General features: G+C 32.7%; 1 protein-coding gene across 2 annotated transcripts in view; it reads left to right on the forward strand.

Annotated features, from left to right (window-relative positions):
- LOC129224029 (E3 ubiquitin-protein ligase FANCL-like) overlaps positions 1 to 13697 on the forward strand; it is a 42475-nt gene extending 28778 nt beyond the window's left edge. For both annotated transcript variants that reach the window (XM_054858426.1, XM_054858427.1), the window contains 4 exons: positions 1695 to 1776; positions 6580 to 6696; positions 6789 to 6860; positions 13605 to 13697. In XM_054858426.1, the coding sequence (XP_054714401.1) occupies positions 1695 to 1776; positions 6580 to 6696; positions 6789 to 6860; positions 13605 to 13628 (295 nt within the window). In that variant the 3' untranslated portion in view covers positions 13629 to 13697. The remainder of the gene's footprint in view (positions 1 to 1694; positions 1777 to 6579; positions 6697 to 6788; positions 6861 to 13604) is intronic.
- The last annotated feature ends 5623 nt before the right edge of the window (positions 13698 to 19320 follow it).

The raw sequence follows: 19320 nt of genomic DNA on the forward strand, positions 1-19320 counted from the left end.
AACAACAGCAAAAGCTTATCTGTTCATAAACAGTTTTTTAAAAACCGTTGCCTGGTCCTTTCTGGCATGCCAGAAAAAATGATTAATTTATATGGTAAATATGTGTTAATCTTAAAAATAATGTGCTACATTTTTTGTTTACTTATTAATATTTATACACAATTTAATTTTGTTAAAATGTTACTTAACATTGCTATTTTTATTATTCTGATGAGAAAAATCTAATCCATTTAGGAATAATTTTATTAAAAAAAATTAAAGTAGAGCAAAAGTTTGTATTCTTAAAATTCAAATATTTTGCAACAATATAAAGAATTTAATGTAACTTTTTTATGGGTAAGAAAATTCACCTTTCTGAAAGGAATTTATTGCGATTTATAAAACAGATTATAAATTAATCACAATTACTGCAGTTCAGCTAATCATTTTATTGGCGTATCAATAAAGCGATAGCAAGTGAATTACATTATTAACAAACACATGCTAATTTTGTCTCATTTCTTGCTTAAATATTTCCATTTGTGACTAAATAAACAAATTTTTCAGTCTCAACAAATATTTTAGAAATTATTCCCTCTAATTCATTTTTTATATCAGTCAAACCTGACTCCTTTTCATTACAGTCATTATCAGCATTGATAGTACTACTCATCATAAGTCCCTCTAGTTCTATGTATAAACTAGAGCTACTTTTTTACTTGAGAAATTGCACAGCTCAAAAAATTTCACATTTCATTTGAAACACTCATCCCGTGTAATTGTGGAATATATATATATATATATATATATATATATATATATATGGAATATATATATATATATATATATATATATATATATATATATATATATATATATATATATATATATATATGTATATAGTTTTGCTGCATTGCGCATCTATGGGCTCTTGGTGTGGTCTTATATATACATATATTTTTTTTTTTTTTTTTAATGAATTCAAATTATCTATCATGCCAGAGAATTCTAAATTTCCGGGCATGCTGGTCAATGTCAACCTCACTTATTTCCAGTATACTGGCTGATATGGGGTAATACAGTATAAGTATGAAGATATGCTGATTTGACGAGAATGATTGTTCATTATTTGTTTGTAAGAAATTATATGCTCTATGCGGTTTCATTGCGTAACACTTGACAGGGATCCCAAGCTTAATAACTGGGATCTCCATAATTGCGTAATCGGGCTTTCCACGATTGCCTACTGCGCAGCTGCATGAGAGCGCCTGTGTTATATGGCTATAGACGGTCATGAAGGCATGACTGCAAAAAACCTCCTGACCGAATAGCGGGATAACTTTATGGCATATCTCTTGACCGCTATTCGGAAAAAGGGCAAATTGGCTGTCCATCATGTATATTGTGTCAGTGAGTAGAAAAATAAATTAGTTGTGTGTTGTGAATATGGTCTCTTCAATTCTCTCCCTCTCGAAAAGTTGATTTATGAAAAATGTGAAGAAAAAGTGGCGAAGATTCTCTTCATTGTTTAACATGAAATTATTATTGCTTTGTAATTTGAACCCTTCTCCTAGCTATCATTTCCATTATTTAATTCAAGTTACTATTAAGTGGACTAGTAAAATGTAATTAAACTTTTTTCGACTATGTTGTACTTTTTGAGCAGCCTGTGAGATACATTGATAAGAGAGTCACATTATTATTTTCTTTTGTAGGAGTGAATATAATTCTCTGCTATACAATTTAAAACAAGTATTAGAAATTGAATTTCCTTCTCCAGAATCGGCTACTAAAGAAGTAAGTTTCTTATATCATAAGTATGGTAATCTTTCACTTGTGCATCAGCACCACAAACAAACCCAAAATGATTGTTAAAAAAAGTTTTTTTTTTAAATCCATGATGGTGCAAGAGCACCCTCTTAACAAAAGGGGAGCTGTTTTCATTAATTTCTTCACATATTCTGAAGATAATCAATGTTTAAATCGACATTATAATCACCAAAAATCAGATGCACATATAAAGAGCAAATCTGCTGTGTGCAAAAATAAACGGCAGTATCTACAAAAATGAGTTTTTAAGATATTTGAAGAAATGCGTTTTTGATTTCCACAAACATCAATAAAATATCGAAATTTGATTTTGGGTGATTCTATATGTTTGTATCGAAATATTTTTTGGACAGTTTGTTTCATTTTGATTTCGCATTCAAAATTTTGATCAAAGCAGATACTGCTGTTTACCTGCTCTTTGCACTAGTAATTTTCATACACTTTTAACTGGCAGTTAGCAGTAACTGCACAATATTCCATTGAATGACCAATTATTACAGATTTGGCATAATACAGAGTAGATGCGTTATTACGAAACACATTTATTGCAAAGTGAATAATATGTTTTATTTTAAAACATAAATAAATACCGTGTATACGCTTGACATAAATTTCATGTAATTAAATTGAATGTAACTTTAAAAAAAAAAATTTTTGGCACAAATGTAAATAAATATCATTATATATATGTTGGTTATAAATTTATTATTAAAATAAGATATGACTTTATTATGTATCAAACAAAATGAGCTACCTACATTTGATATAAATTTAATGTTATAACCTTTGCGTACCAACCCAGATACCAGATACTTGCTGATGCTGTACTTGCTGATTTAAAAAGTTCTTGCGTTCTTGCTGAAACAAATTCAGATATATAGTTCATATTTTTTGACTTTAATAAAACATTGAATTGTAAAAAACTTCAGTAAAATTTCTTTAATTTTTTTGTTCTTTCTTTAAAAAAATTTTTTTTAACGCATCTCGAGCAATGTGTTGAACTTGAGTTTTAGGTCACATTTCTGTAGGCTGTCTTAGGCAAGGGGCAACATAATTTGCTGTCTCCGCTGGAAGAAAAACTTTAGCATTCTGCATTGAATTTCGAGTAGAGGATGGATTGGATGAGTGCTCCTGTTCCATTTCCTCTGACAATGAAGAGTGGACAAGGCATATGTTTTCATTGCTTACAGCATTATCGAAAACTCTTGTATGTTCCTGTGTTGTCACTTGGCAACTGGAGGATTCTTTAGGCATTTTCAAAAATTACGACAAACTGCTTATTGTTAAGCACTTTGCAGTAAAGCAATAAACATCCATAAAAATTTAGGCAAAAGTGTGTTAACAATGGCTCTCATTGAACAACTAAAAGTGCAGCAGCTTAGTATTAAATTTATGAAAAATATTGTCTGCGACAAAACAAAACAAATAGAACAAAATCATTCTGCTGCTACACGTTTATTTATCGTCTGCCAAGTATTCCTTGTGTTTACTCGTATTTTAATGTCTAACCCCGGATTGTGTGGAAACGCAAACATCCTGTTTACAGGCGGAAATATATGCATCTATTATCTTTTTAGGTATATCAGCTTTTGCAGATGCACGTTAGCCTCTAAATTAAGCAAGTCTCATTCAAATAAATGGAACACATGCGTCAAATTTTTACTTTTCCCCCCCATTCAGATAGACTCATCTTAACTGGACGTTTGCCAATTCCATACAATCTGTGGTTGAACTGTATCTTTTATAACTGTATATTAGCAGGAACTGATTTTGTTTTATTGTTTTTAGAACACGAATATGAAGAATCAAAGAACATTTTCTTTAAAATGTCTGTGTCCAGTTAAATTACAAAACGTTTTCTTCGACTTTATTTGAAATAAAGTATGGTTATTTTCCCTAAGTAATTGAAGTCTTTCTTGCGTTAAACAGGGTGGCGACAGATCAGGGAAATCAGGGAGATCAGGGAAAAGTCAGGGAACTTTATTAATCAGGGAAAAATCAGGGAAATATCAGGGAAATTTGAAAAAATAACAAAAAATCAGGGAAAATTGATTTTATGAAGAAAAATTTTTTTTTTTTTAAATTAAGTACTCCAATTCCCTACGCATTTTCCACCAATTATCTGTTCAAAAAAAAAGTAAAATTAATGAGGTGCGATTATACACTGCCGCATATTTGTGCCGCTTTTTTCCTCAACGTCAAAGTATTGAATCTTGCTTATTAACCACAGGATGAACTTCCTAAGATTGCTTCTGTGTCTGTTAGGTTGTTTATTTTACCTTAGCTTGAAATTTCCTTTTACGCTTTCAATGCTACATAAAATAAACAACCATACAGGCAAAGAGGAAGCCTTCATTAATGTCTTAGCTCCGTTGCCTTTATTCCATTGTCTCGAAGTAATTAAGTTCTGTAATCACGATTTCAAGAAGAAATCTTTGATTTTTGAATTAATACTATAAAAACTTAAAAGTTATTACTTCTTTGGGTTTTGAATTTAATTGCTTAAATTGAACTTTCAATGAAAAAAACTTTGTTTTTTGCCGTTATACTATTTGTTGTCACCACATATTATGAAGGTTTTCTTTTCTTCAGACTTAAGTATTTTTTAAAATTTATAACCAAGTTGTATTCTTTTATATATTTTGATATTAACTAATTGCTTTTTTTTCCCCCTTGCATTCAAAGTTGTTTGTTACAAAAGCAATCTAAGATTTTTTTCGTTACATACTGAACTCATTTGAAATAGAGTTAACTTGTGAACTTAAGTAAATATCTTTATTTTCTTATTGTTAAAATGCTGTATTCATTCATTAATATCTATATTCTTGATTCGAGAAAAGCTCCCTACGAATGGATGTCAAATGATTTCATCTGTTTTGCATAAATATGTCAATTAGTTATATAAGAATAACTACATTACTTCTATTCTTTCACTATTACTTGTTATTCTTGCAACAATTATTATACTGTTTGAAAACTTAGTTCAAAATAATTTCAATTACATTTTAGTCCTATCATAAATCACATATGTTTTTAAGAGTAATTTTAATAGTTTCTTAAAATTCTTATGCTAGTGGTTTCTGGAAGTTTTTTTTTTTTTTTTTTTTAATTTCCTATAATCTTTCCATGTATATAAAAATTTAATATACTGTTTTGTAGGTTTTTCTTACCTTCCAAAAAAAAATTGTCTTTTTTTTTAAACCATTTTATTAAAAAAGTAGCATTTTTTAAAAATATATCTTTAGTTCAACAACTTTACACAAAACGTTTAAAATACTGCATTTAATACAATCATACAATGGATTTCAAGTAGAGCAAAGAAAGAAAACCATTATGATTGGTAACGTAAATCAGGGAAATTTGGTGAACTTAATCAGGGAAATCAGGGAAAAGTCAGGGAACTTTTTTTCACAGTTCCTGTCGCCACCCTGTTGAAGGATGCCGGAAGTTAAATTTTTGAAAGTCAGTAATTCCCAATTTTGCCGAATGATCAAATATGACCTGGCACGCATGCCTACATCTAATGAGAAGCGATTAGGACTCATTTTTAAAAATGCAATATTGTCTCTAAAGTTGCCGAATAAGGGAAATTTTTGAGAGGTCACACAATGACCTCCTATCGGGGAGCTATTGCTTGTGCTCAGTTGAGCTTTTTAAAAAAAAATTGCGAAAATGGTTTTTGCGTCTTAGTGGAAGTTTCGGCAGCAATTCATTTATTTTCAGACAATGGTTATGGGTAGGTAAAGCCGCAAATACATACTGCTGATTACCTGCGCAATGTAACGATAATATCAGTCACTACTAATCACCATTGATTTAAAAAAAAATGCTTTTATTTAGCGGCAAGCAAATAAACATGTTTGCACCATAAAACTGAAGTAATATATATTTCAAAAATGCAAAAAAAAGATGAAAATTAAAATTTTGCAGTTACTGCCATTGCCTTCCCACAGCAGAATGGTTATAGGCAAAAAAAATTCTAAAATCCAAAAAAAAAAAAAAAAATCAAAATCAAAAAAATATGCAGTTACTTCTGTTTCCCTGCCCACGGGAGAAAATTTCAGTTCTGCTGTGGGCATGAAAAAAGCAGTAAGTGCATTCTGCCGATTACCTGAAAAATGTAACAATAAAAGCAGTTACTGTCGTTTGCCTGCCTACGGGAGAAAGCTTCCGTTTTACCGTGGGCAGGTAAAGAGCAGTATGTACAATTGTACATACTGCCGATTTCCTGCATAATGTTGCAATAAAGCAGTTACTGCTAATTACCACTGGTAAAAAAATGCTTTTTTTTTCTGCGGCAACCAAATAAACATGTTTGTACCATAAAACTACAGTAATATAGATGTCAAAAATGCAAAAAAATGATAATCGAAAAACCTGCAGTTACTGCCGTTAACCTGCCCACGGCAGAAATGTTTCTGGTATCTGCCCATGGCCTATGCATGTGCATCTATATTATCTAGCTACATTCACTATTAAAATTGAAGCTGTAATTATAAGTGCAGCCTGTTTTATATTTAAAGCAACTTACTCAAAACCTGCATTTATTTTTGCAATATGAATTTTAAATGTTTTAAATTAACGATTTGAAAAAAAATCACTTGATTTAAATCATGATTTTCATCTACAAACCCTGGCTATAGGAACATTCAGTGTAACATGGCCTCTGAAAGAACTAATCACCTGCTATTCTTTCAGTAGCCTGGGCAACCTTGCATCCGAGATTCGTCAAATCCTGTTTATAATCATTTTTCTTTCCTGTTCTTTCAGGAATTTTGCATGGAATGTGGAATTTGTTACTCCTATCATTTGGGTGATGCCGTTCCTACTATGAATTGTGATAATTCTTCATGCAACCAAATGTTTCATCATTCATGTTTGTATGAAGTAAGCTATTTTTTTCTTTCTATCTTTATTTCTCCATTAGTTGTTTTGTAAAATAATAACTTGGATAACTTCTTTTTTTCTCCTGTCTGTAGTACATTAGAATGCTTCCAGATGTGAGAACTAGTTTTAATAAGCTGTTTGGAGAGTGTCCTTATTGCAGCAAAGTATGTTTTTGAACCTCATAGAAACCATTGATTTATTTAAAATCATTTTTTTAAGGTTTCCTTCCTTAAAACTTTAATTCTATCCATTACTTACAGTGGCTCCCAAAAGTGTTCGTACACCTACGACTTTCAATGAAATAGGCCCTTATCCAGGTCCGTGTCCAGGATTTCAAAAAGGGAGTGGTTCAAACTTTTTTCCTTAAAACTTATATTCTCAAAGGAAAGTAACTAAGCATGTTGAATAAACCATTTTAGTTCGATAAGTACACCTTTTTTTTTTTTTTTTTTTACATTTTATGTTTTTTAAATGAAATCTTTTTAGATTCCCGGAATTTAATGAAAATATAAATTTGATACCAAACAACTGCTGTTTCGCATAGAAACATTCTTCTGAAACATTCATCCAGCAAACACCAAAGGCATATCCAAAGGGAAGGATTTGAGGATACAGTCGAGTCCCGACTTACACGAGGGATGCGTTCCAAGATTCCTCGCGTAAGTCGAAATTTCGCATTGTGGAAAAACATATGCATACAAATTTTTTAAAGCATATCAAATACTTTCAGACACTTATAAACAGCCCTCAAACTAAAACTTTAGATGAAAGTGACACTAAGGTGCCATTATATTTCAACTTTTATATTTAGAATGAAAAAAATAAATAAATGAAAGAAGTTGAAAGTGGTTATTTGATGCACTAGACTAGTTTGGGGTGTGAACTTTGACTGTCAGTGATGCTTACAGGGATGTGATAACATTCACGAAATGTATATATTTAGCAGCCAATAACGAAGCTGATACTTCCTTCCAAAAAATTCGTGTTGTGGGCGAAAAATTCGCGTCAGCTCTAGAATTCGTTATTCTTGAAAATTTCGCATTATAGTCATTTCGCATAAGTCAAATCGCGTTGTAGCGGGAGTCGACTGTATATCCTTTTCCGAAACCCAAAATATTTTCCCTTTTTGACCATAAAAAAACCTAATAGTAAGCAAAGTAACCATTTCTCGTGTCCCTCTATTTTTTTTCTTCTTTTGGCTACATCATTGTCTAATACTCTCTTTAAATAAGTTTCCCCTGCATGCTCAGCATTGCCGGACTTTTCAGCCATTCCTTCATCGTTATTTTTTTCAAATACACTCTGTCGCAAAAAAATTTATGCACCCAGAAGAAATTGAGTTATACTCACGAAACTTGGCAGGCATGTAGTGTATAAGGAGATAAGAAGATGATTAAAAATTCAGAATAAAAGATAATTTTATTAAGCAGTTACAGCATGCAAAAGTTACAAATCAGTTAATAGTAAAGCCACCTCTGGCAGCTACACAAGCCGAAACACGGCGTGGCATCGAATCAATTAGGTCACTTATGACCCCATGCAGAAGATCATGCCATAATCTTTGCAACTGTGTCGTTAATTCCCCTGTATCCCGGGATGGCTGCAGTTGCCTTCCCAACAAGTCTCAGACATGCTCTGTTGGCGAAAGGTCTGGTGAACTGGCAGGCCATGGGAATACGTCATATCCCTGAAGACAATGTTGAGCGAATCGCGCATTATGTAGACGAGCATTATCCTGCTGATAAATGGCACCAGGGTGACTTGATAGTATGGGCAGAACAATCGGCGTTAAAATGCTGTTCACGTATCTGGGAACTGTCAAAGTGCCTTGGAGAACAACCAGAGGTGATCGTGTGTCCCAAGCAATCGCTCCCCACACTGTCACACTTCGTCAAATAGCTGTATGCAACTCGACAACAAATGCCAGATCGAAGCGCTGGCCGGTGCACCTCCACACACGTGTATGGTGATTATCAGCACTGAGACTGAATCGGGATTCATCGCTGAAGATCACACGCCTCCAGTCTGTTACGCTCCAAGCTGCCCGAGGTCGGCAAAAATCCAGTCGACACTGCCTGTGATGTGGAGTCACTGGCAAGCGTCTTAATGGACGTGGGCTCCAAGCCAATTTCGGCCAGTCGTCTCCTAATGGTTTCCCTTGATTTCACCGGATGCCTGGAAGGAGGTAAGTGGCGTTAAATCAATGCTGGCGACGTTGTTGGCGCCGGCATGGCCGCTCTTTTGATTGCGCGATCCTCGCGTTCAATTGTGTTCCTGGGACGCCCTGACCCTCCGCGACGGTAGACGACCCTTCCGTGATCTACTGTTGCCAACACCAAGCAACTACCATATCACTCCGACCGAGGTGGCAGCCGATACTCCTATCTGACCAACCTGCTTCTCTGAGTACTATTATACGGCCCTTATCAAACTCCATCCACTGTTCATACTGCCGCCGGTTACGTCTTAGAGGCATCTTAAGTCTCAATACAGTCTACTGAAATCAACAATTTCGACTGAATAGCCCTAGGCACACGTACTCATGCTTTTAAACTCTCCCTCCTGTGCAACTCACATGCTCATAGCACGCTTAGCCTTGTTTCATTGGCGCTGAAATTTTAATCATTTGCATATCGGCTACCAAACTGCATTTGTGCCAAGTTTCATGATTGTGGCTCTAATTCCTCTAGGTGCATATATTTTTTTTGCGACAGAGTGTATTTAGCAATGAAGGTGCTTCAGAATCCTACAATTCAGGAAAATGTTTATTGTTAAAGATGGGTAAATATTAAAGAGGTTGAACACTGTATTAGAGTATTAACTCTAAAATTAATTAAAACTTAAAAGACATTTTGAAAAATCATTTAATGTTTCATTGTTTTGTTTTTCCTAATGGCAGGGGTTTAACCCCTAAAACCCTCCCCTTGGACACGGCTCTGCCCTTATTCCATTGGTTAGAATTAATATTTCGAAATAGGTATTTTATAATAAGATCTATGATCTATTTTTAACAAAACTATATGAAAACTTTTAATAAAACATTAAAACTCAATTTTTTAAAAATCTAAAACCAAAAAGGGCCGGAAATTTTATCTCATAAAAGTTTTCGTACACTTTGAAAAAATGTCAAAAAATTAGTAAATAATCTAACTTTTTACTAAGTTATTATTTAGTAGAATATCATGCAGTAACAACAACAGCTTTTAAACGTCTGGGAATCGATTTCATTGTTTTTTCTTTCTTTTTTGTGCAATTTCTGAGTAAGTGTTCAGCCGCACTATGAGTCTTACTGTTTCTAGTTCGCCTTTCATTTCAATGGTGTATTTTCGTAACCTAGCCTCCAGATATCTCTAAATATGTTACATTAAGTTTAAATCTGGCGATTGAGGAGATATTTCTAAGCTTAAGGACAAATTTTGAGGCACCAAACGTGAACGTGTGCTTCTTATCGTTATCTTGATAAAAAACAAAGTTGTTTTCGATTGCCAAATTTTGGGCTAATAGTTTAAAATTGTTTTTTTAAATATTTAAATGAACAGCATAATTCATTATTTCATCAAAAAATTCCAAATTTCCAAGTCCTGATGCTGAGATGCACCCTCACACAAGAACACCTTCACCGTCCTGATTAACTGATTCAACTAAGTTCTTAAGATTAAATTCCTCATTTTTTTCTTCCATTTACAATTATACAACAATTTAACCCAAAATGTTGAATTTATTTTTATCTATAAGTAAGACGTTGTTCCAAACCCTTTTGAGCTTATTTATCATTGATTTTATGACAGAAAGCGTAAGCTTACTATTTTTCGTATGAACAAGAAAATATCTGCGGGAAGAGGTCCCATTTAATCCAGCTAATCAGAGAACTTGGCGAACAAATTTAGGTAAAAATTAAACGTAAAATGTTTTATTCAATTCTGCAGAAACTTTTTCAGTTCTGAAATGTGTATTTTTCATATTTTTTTTAACTGTAAACCTCCGATCACGCTTTGTTAACTTTGCCAGTTGACCTTTTCTTACCTTGTTTTCGATCCGATTCTTGTCTTTAAAGCATTTTATCAAGCACTTCACTGTAGAATGGTATAAATTAACCAATTTAGAGACATTTCAAACCAATTTATGGCTACTGTGAGGGAAAAAATCAAATTTCGAATCGTGTTTGTTGTTTTCTACGCATACCTGCCGTTTAAAAATAATAAGCAGAATATTAGGGAATAAATACACAAAAAATTAAAGTCAAATGACTTTATAGTATCATTACAATGCAAAAATAATAATAAAACCACATATGATAATTTTAATTTCGAATTTATTCGAAAATATTTCAGTATGCAATGACTTTTGTGGCGTATTTTTTCTCTGTCTCTTTGTTTTTTGACAAATTTCAAAAATAAAATCTGGCAATATTTTGGAAAAAACTACTGGGTTTTATTCAAAATGTCATAGGAATGGTGTGAAAAAAATTGGACTTCATATTCGAATTCAGTTTTGCATTATTTTGGTTTTACTACAAAATTTCAAGGTGTACGAACACTTTTGGGAGCCACTGTATAAATACTTTTAAGGTCTTTTATAATAGATGTGGCTTTTTACAAAATCCCTAATATTTTGTTCTATGTTGTAGTTTATTTTATTAAGTTTTATTTATTTATCATTGATTATTTTATTAAAACAATAGGCATGGTAAAAATTAACTTTTAAGTACAAATGTAAGCAGCAAGTTTTTTTTTTTTTTTAATTTATTTATTGTTTGGTTTGTTAACAAGTTCCTTTATATTATCTCTCCCGTTTACAGCAAAGTTGCAGGAACCAAACAGAAATTTCAGCGACTAATTTTGTTATAAAAAGTTAAATAATGCATAGTGAAACATGTAGTGGTATTGAATTTTTTCACTTTATATGACTTCGCTATAAACAGATGTAACTGTATTTGTTTCTGTCATCCTTTAGCATTTGATTGCATTGTATTTAAAGTTAAAAATTTTTTGTAAAATATGTGATTGTATTTTTTTTTTTAAGACATTGATTTCAGTGGGGATATTTTTTTAAATCTATCCAAAAATATTATTTAAGAGAGCAACTCATTGTCTATCATCGTCAAATGTGAAATTACATAATATTCATAGTTAAGAAAATGTTTTGCAATGTGGAGTGATTTCTATTGAAAAAGCAGCCCATTTTTACTTTCTTCTGTATCTAATCTTTTGAAGAAAGTACTGGATTCGTAAAAATTTTAATGTTTTGACAAATCAAATTTGCATGTGTTGGGGTGGCATTTTGACCATTTTTGGAAAATGTGTGTCTGTACATATGTGTCTGGTTTTTTGTAGCCGCTCTAATGCAAAAAATACTCTATGAAATCGAACGAAGTTTATTACATATGTACCCCCATGTGAGTTAGTGTCCATTAGTTTTTGGAGCCAATTCCTCTGGGGGGGGGGGGATGGCAATCGAGCATTTTCTCTGTCAAGTGTGACTGCTATGTCACATTAAGTAACATATAGAATCAAACAAAAATTCATCTACAAGTAGATCCTTGAAGTTACAGTTGCTAATTTAATTTCGATGCTAATATTTCAAAGGGATGTTGAGCAATCAAATGTTTTTCTCCTTACTTGTGACTGCAATATATCAAGAATTAATGAACAGAATCAAGTTAAAATCACTATACAGGTTTAACTTAGAGGGTACAAGAGCTGACTCAATTTTGGCCACTGCTAAGCCCAGCTAAGCCTAATGGAACAGAAGTTTTAAATCAGAAAATTATTATGAGGAGATAACATTTTCGAGCTTATTGGCCATGGTCTAATTGGAGTAGAAATTCCAGACGTTTCGGCTTGCTTTGCTGCAGCCATCATCATTGGTTTGAGTTTCGTGAGACTGTCTCACCAAACTCAAACCAATGATGATGGCTGCAGCAAAGCAAGCCGAAACGTCTGGAATTTCTACTCCAATTAGACCATGGCCAATAAGCCCGGAAATGTTATCTCCTCATATTGACGCCGGCCGTGAAAGCCTTAAACAAAAAATTATTGTTTGTGTGATCTCATTTTAAATTAGTGGTTTCATTTTAAATTAGCATAAATAAAGTTTCAGAAGGTTGCCACTTTTTTTGTCGACTGCGATTAAATAAAATTTTGTTTTGAGGTAAAAATTTCTCCTTTTGATTATTATTTGGCGATTTATCTTCTTTCTATTTTTTGTACCACCAGCAGAAGATAATCAGGAAAGTTGCATTTAATTTGTTCAGGAATTTTTGATTCAGCGTTTTCTTTCTTTCAGAAGGATTGTTTGGATGGGAAATTTTAGTTTTTTTTTTTTTTTTTTTCTAATTGAAGCTTGATTGTTGAACATGCGTCACTTGACATAACTTTTATTTTCGAGGCAGACCGTGCAAAGCCGGACAATGCAGCTAGTTCAATGTGAAACATAAATTGACACATAACATATTGCTCTGTTTTGGATATTTTTTCTCACAAAATACAGTTTCTATAAAAATATAGTTTTAGACAGTTTTGGGCAGGACGGTAAAAACCATGGTGTTTACCGTGGTTTTTTACCATAGTGTCCAAAACCTTGCCAACCCTGCTACAAGTAAAATGAAATTTGGAATAAAAGTGAACCTACACGAAACAGGCGCTGATTCCATTTTGTGTTTAATCACTCCAAGGTTTTTTTTTTGCACAAGGGCTGATTATGGTCATCTTTTGTGCTTAAAGTTCAAAAGTTATGCTTTTTGAAAAACAAATAAATTTGAAATTTATAATGCTGAGAATCAATCTTAAATTTTATCGGCTGTTTCAATAATGGCATGTCAGATATTTTTTGCATATTTATTTTGTGTGTGTGTGCCAGTTCATTCAATCTCACTTCAATGATTGATTAAAAAATATTTATTTTCATAGCCACTTTGGTGTACAGTTCCATGAGAGGAGAGAGACTACACAGTAATATAAAGTCAAAGAAAAAAAAGTTTATATAGAAATTTGTATATAGCCCAAACTATTTGTACTATTTATGTAGATATTTAAAAGGAAATTTACATCAATAAAATATTTTATATACTTTTTTTTTTTTTTGTCTGAACTCTTGAAAAGAATTAAATTTTGAGGGGAAATAGTTACTATACTAAACCACAATTGCTTGATTGCTTTTTGAGAGCAGAATATTCATTGTGAAAATGTTCAAACTATGATGAGGATGTGATAGAAGGAATGGCATTAAGAAGAGTCTGACAGCCAGGACCTGATTTAAGTGTAAGCCCGAGAAGCCGACTTTGAGGCCCCCTAGCTTAGAGGGCCCCCAAAAATTACAAAAAAAAAAAAAAATATTTCATAATGAATGTTTTTATTTGTTTTGCCCTATAAAATGTTCTCTAAATATTTTTTTTATAAATTAAAGAGTAAAAGTTTAAAAATTAAATTGTTATTGCTGGCTCTGTTTTAACAAGGTTTATGAGTTCAGCAGAAAACTAACTATCTCGCCACCTAGTAAAATCCATCAGGTCACAAAAGAGGACGATGGTGTTTCCCAAAGAGAAGACTACTTCAGATTATAAATGCACATTACAGTGATATTATCAAAACATGTTTACTGCAGCCTTTAGCCATGCAAAAGTCAATGTGGTCAACCTTAAAAAAATCAATGGTGCAGGTTGCATCACTGATATTTTTTTTTGGGGGGGGGGAGCTTTGTAATGACTATAAGATGTGCGATTGAGCACATTCTTCGGTTCTGCAAATTAAGGGTTTGTTGTGCTGACAGTCCCAAAATTTCTAAATCGGGCCCTGTATACAACTGCCATCAGTTGGACAAAACCATTTGGGTTGATAAAACTCGGCAGGGTAAAAGACCAGTGTATAAACTAGTTTTTTTTTTTTTTGGCAACAGTAACTTTCTTCCATACATTTCCAAATGGAAACCGCAAGACAATTTTGTGTTTGTCCGTTAGTTAGGCACACTCATTCATTTGGTTGTTGCACATTTTTTCTTTCAGACTCACTCAAAAAAAAAAAAAAAAGACCTGAAACAAAGCCATAAAAGTTCCTCCAGTTTTTCCTTAATAGTTACACATACCAACGAAAATATTTCATGTCATCTACCACTGCGACAGTTTACAAGAATGCATGAAAATGAAATTGTGCCTAAGTGTTCATTTACTGAAATAATCAAATTCAAATATCTCAAAATAAATATATTAAGCAGAAAGGTAATCATTTGTTATTGTTCATTTACTGGTTAAACTACCTTACCGGCAGTTTTTACTTTTTTTTTTTTTCAGGGTTTGTACCGATCCTTAAAAAGTGCTTAATCTTAGTTTTTCTTTTAAGGGTCCTCAAAAGGGCTTATTTTTAATTTTGTATCTACAAAAACGCAAAATTCTAGATTTTTTACACAGGGTGCATATTTTTGAGATCCTATGAAACTGCTCAGAACTCGGGGGGGGGGGGGGATACCATTTACAATGTACTTGAAACTCCATGGATTTTTTAAATAATTCTTGGAATTATTCGCGAATCTTCAATAACGCAACTTCCATGATGTTTGCAATTTTCAGATAAAGAAATCATTAAATTTTGCTTGCAAAATGTTAGAATAACTGCTTAGCGCCCCATATAGACTCGTGAGAAAAATCAAGCATTTTTTCTAGAAATCTAGAATTTTGTTTAATTTTATTTTTTACTTCATTTTTATTTTTAGCGCTAGGCATCAGTTTGACGATATCGACCTGCACTGAAGCTGCTTGTTTTATTTGTTTTGAAGGGATTCTTTTCGGATAAAGTCAGGGTGAAGTTCACTGGACCAGCTTGAATACCCCCCTGCCTGCTTCCTTTCGTATCTGTTCTGTTAGCATGATTCAGATACAGACAACTCTGGGTATGATTGTTTTCTGATGAATTAATGCAGATCTAACGTCCAAATTTGATAATTGCTTAAATACGCATGTTAAAAATCGAAATGTGCGGTTTTTTTTTTTTTTTTTGGAAAACTCTTGTTATTGCAATTCGCAACCCTAACGAACTATAGGGGGCTCTGCAGTCACTGTCTAATGGCGGCCGAAAAAACTAAAACAAATGCACGCCGTAGCGTAGGAAATGATAATAAGCCTAGTAATTTTTGTTTGTATGCATGACTTTTTTATTTTATTCTTTTTAAATCAATTTTCAAAGTCTTATGGATATTCTGGCCCATGTAAAAAGAAATGAGAATTCAAGAAGCATTACTAAACATTAGAAATTAATACAAATTTCGTAGTTCATAGTTGTAAGCAGCTATTTCCACGATGTCGATTTCAAAATTTATCAATTCTTGATGAAACTACATTTTTATTGTAGCCATATGAACACTATAAATATTTCATGTAAATAAACCTTTGTTTATCAGTGCTATCAAAAGAGGAAAGATGAAAGAATCTTTGTTTTGTTTGGCTAGCTTCTAACTTCTGAATTATGATTTAATTCTGTCATGCATCATCAATAAAATTCTCACGGATACATGGCGGTAGTTTTCCTGTTAATTGATCTTCCATTATTTCTTTAAACTTATCGAATTCTGTTATCTTTCTACCATTTTAATCCACACATGATAAAAAATAAAAATGGTTTACAACTGACATGCAAAATCTCGCCAAGCAAGTGTTCTTTGCTCGCACAATACTAAAACTATAACCCTAAAATACAATCGCACTATTTTGGCGATGAAAATTCTCACTTGCAAATGCGAAGTTTGTTAATCCAGAGTTTTTCTTTGTTTTGGATTTAACGCCATTTACGACAGTCAACTCACTTTTTAGAGGGAAATAATAAAGACTAACATTATTTTGAGGAGCTCGAGAATAACATTAAGGGAAAAGACACTTTCTATTGCTGAAAGCAATCCAAGACACATCGAATGCGTTAAGAAATACTCATAACAAACTGCCTATGTTTACTCAACAGACATACGTGGAACGCAATGTTTTAGTTTTTTCGGTAGTTATGTAAATTACCGCAAGGTAGCGTATTCGAGCGCTGGAGTTGCGAATCGCGTAAAGGGATCGTTTCGCGATTTCGGTTTTTGCTTATTGTTGCTTTTATTCAGGATTAATATGAGTTAAATTTGGATATCGAATTTCCTGCAGCTTTATTACATTCATCATTTTGACAGGCAGTTTGTTCAGAGCAAAACCAGCTTATTTGAAGATATTTGAATAAAATTTTTGTCGACTTAATTTATCGTCCCACGATCGTTCATTGCCGTATCTTACTCGTAGGTTGTTGAGATTAATGCAGTGAGAGTCACCGATCGCTGCAGTTAATCAAACTTAATCTATTATGCAATTTCCTCTGAATTTGCGCCGTGAAATGGGCAGTAAAATCGGAAGAGGGAAGGCCTACATCAGCCAGGGGTGCCCATCTAAGAGGGGGGTAAGGGGTATTTTTTACTTTTTGTGGGGCTCTTGCTTTTAGGGCGATCTTTGTGATATTTGGAGGGGGGTCCACCTCTGCATATTTTTTTTTTCTATTCCCAATTTCTTTTTTAGTCATGCAGAAATAAAAAAAGAAGAAAAGGAAAGTTTGTCGCAATTTTAGATGAATTAGACACGTGTATCGCAAGAAATTAATTCTCTGACAAAAACTGATTGGTCTAAAATTATTGTAATGAAATCTTGAGGATTTAAATAATTTTCACGATTTTTTGCCTAAAATCTGGGATATTTTAACTGAATTTTCTAAATTTCTACGTCGTATACCGATTAGCAGAATGCCAAAATCGAATACGTAGCTTGCCGATAATTGCATTTCATGCTTGAAGTTTCAATCTGTTGCATCCTAAAAATATTTTCATTATTTTGGAAATTGAAAGTAATTTTAACCTATACTACTTTCAGTCGACTTATTTTAAGCTTGATTTCAATAAGAAGTGTATTATTTATTTTTTCCCTAAACTTGCCTAAGTCACAGTGACTCTACTGCGAGAGTCGCAGTCACAAAGTGACTAAATTGTGACGATACACAAAAGTCACATTGTTACACATTTGCATCATTTTTCATATGACGTCATTATAATGTGACTGTAACAATTGAATTGTGACTTGGTGAAAAGGCACCCCCCTCCCCCCCCCCCCCCTCGCACTGCGGGCACGCAGATCCGGGCCTGTGACGATCATGTAACAGTTCCAATGCGTTACTACAAAGTCACCTTCCTATATACAAAGTGGTAGCGGCAGCCACTTACGAATGTCAGTACGCGGGGTATTGTAGTGACGACTCCTAGCGACTGTCAGGGAACTTTATTAATCAGGGAAATATCAGGGAATTTTGAAAAAATAACAAAAAATCAGGAAAAATTGATTTTTTGAAGAAAAAAAATTTTTTTTTTTTTTTGCTTAACAAAATTCAGTACTCTTAATTCCCTACGCATTTTCCGCCAATTATCTGTTCAAGAAAAAAAAAATAATAATAAAAATAAAATTAATGAGGTGCGATTATACACTGCCGCATATTTGTGCATCTTTTTTTCTCAACGTCAAAGTATTGAATCTTACTTATTAACCACAGGATGAACTTCTTAAGATTGCTTTTGTGTCTGTTAGGTTGTTTATTTCACCTAGCTTGAAATTTCTTTTTACGCTTTCAATGCTACGTAAAATAAACAACCATACAGGCAAAGAGGAAGCCTTCAATTATGCCTTAGCTCCTTTGCCTTTATTCCATTGTCTCGAAGTAATTAGCGTACTATAATCACGATTTCAAGAAGAAATCTTTGGTTTTTGAATTAATACTATAAAAGCTTAAAAGTTATTACTTCGCGTTTTTAATTTAATTGCTAAAATTGAACTTTCAATTTAAAAAACTTTGTTTTTTGCCGTTATACTGTTTGTTGTCACCGCAGATTATAAAGGTTTTCTTTTCTTCAGACTTTAGTGATTCTTTAATTTTATAACCAAGTTGTATTCTTCTTTTATATATTTTGAAATTAACTAATTGCTTTTTTTTTCCTTTTTTTCCCCCTTGCATTTCAAAGTTGTTTGTTACAAAAGCAATCTAAGATTTTTTCTCGTTACATACTGAAATCATTTGAAATAGAGTTAACTTGTGTACTTAAGAAAATATCTTTATTGTTTTATTGTTAAAAATGCTGTATTCATTAATTAAAACCTATGTCCTTGATTAGAGAAAAGCTCCCTATGAATGGTTGTCAAATGGTTTCATCTGTTTTGCATAAATATGTCAATTAGTTATATAAGAATAATTACATTCATTCTATTCTTTCACTATTACTTGTTATTCTTGCAACAATTATTATACTGTTTGAAAACTTAGAACTAAAAAGTAATTGAAATTATTTTGAACTATCATAAATACACATGTTTTTAAAAGTAATTTTAATAGTTTCTTAAATTCTTATGCTAAGTAGTTTCTGGAAGTAAAGTTTTTTTTTTTTTTTTGTAATTTTCTCTTTAGTTCTACAACTTTACATAGCTTAAAACGTTTAAAACACTGCATTTTATACAAACATACAAGGGATTTCAAGTAAAGCAAAGAAAGAAAACCATTATCATTATCATTGGTAACGTAAATCAGGGAAATTTGGTGAACTTAATCAGGGAAAAGTCAGGGAACTTTTTTTCACAGTTCC

The sequence above is a fragment of the Uloborus diversus genome, chromosome 6, assembly GCF_026930045.1.
Source record: "Uloborus diversus isolate 005 chromosome 6, Udiv.v.3.1, whole genome shotgun sequence".
In the NCBI taxonomy this organism is placed as follows: Eukaryota; Metazoa; Arthropoda; class Arachnida; order Araneae; family Uloboridae; genus Uloborus; species Uloborus diversus.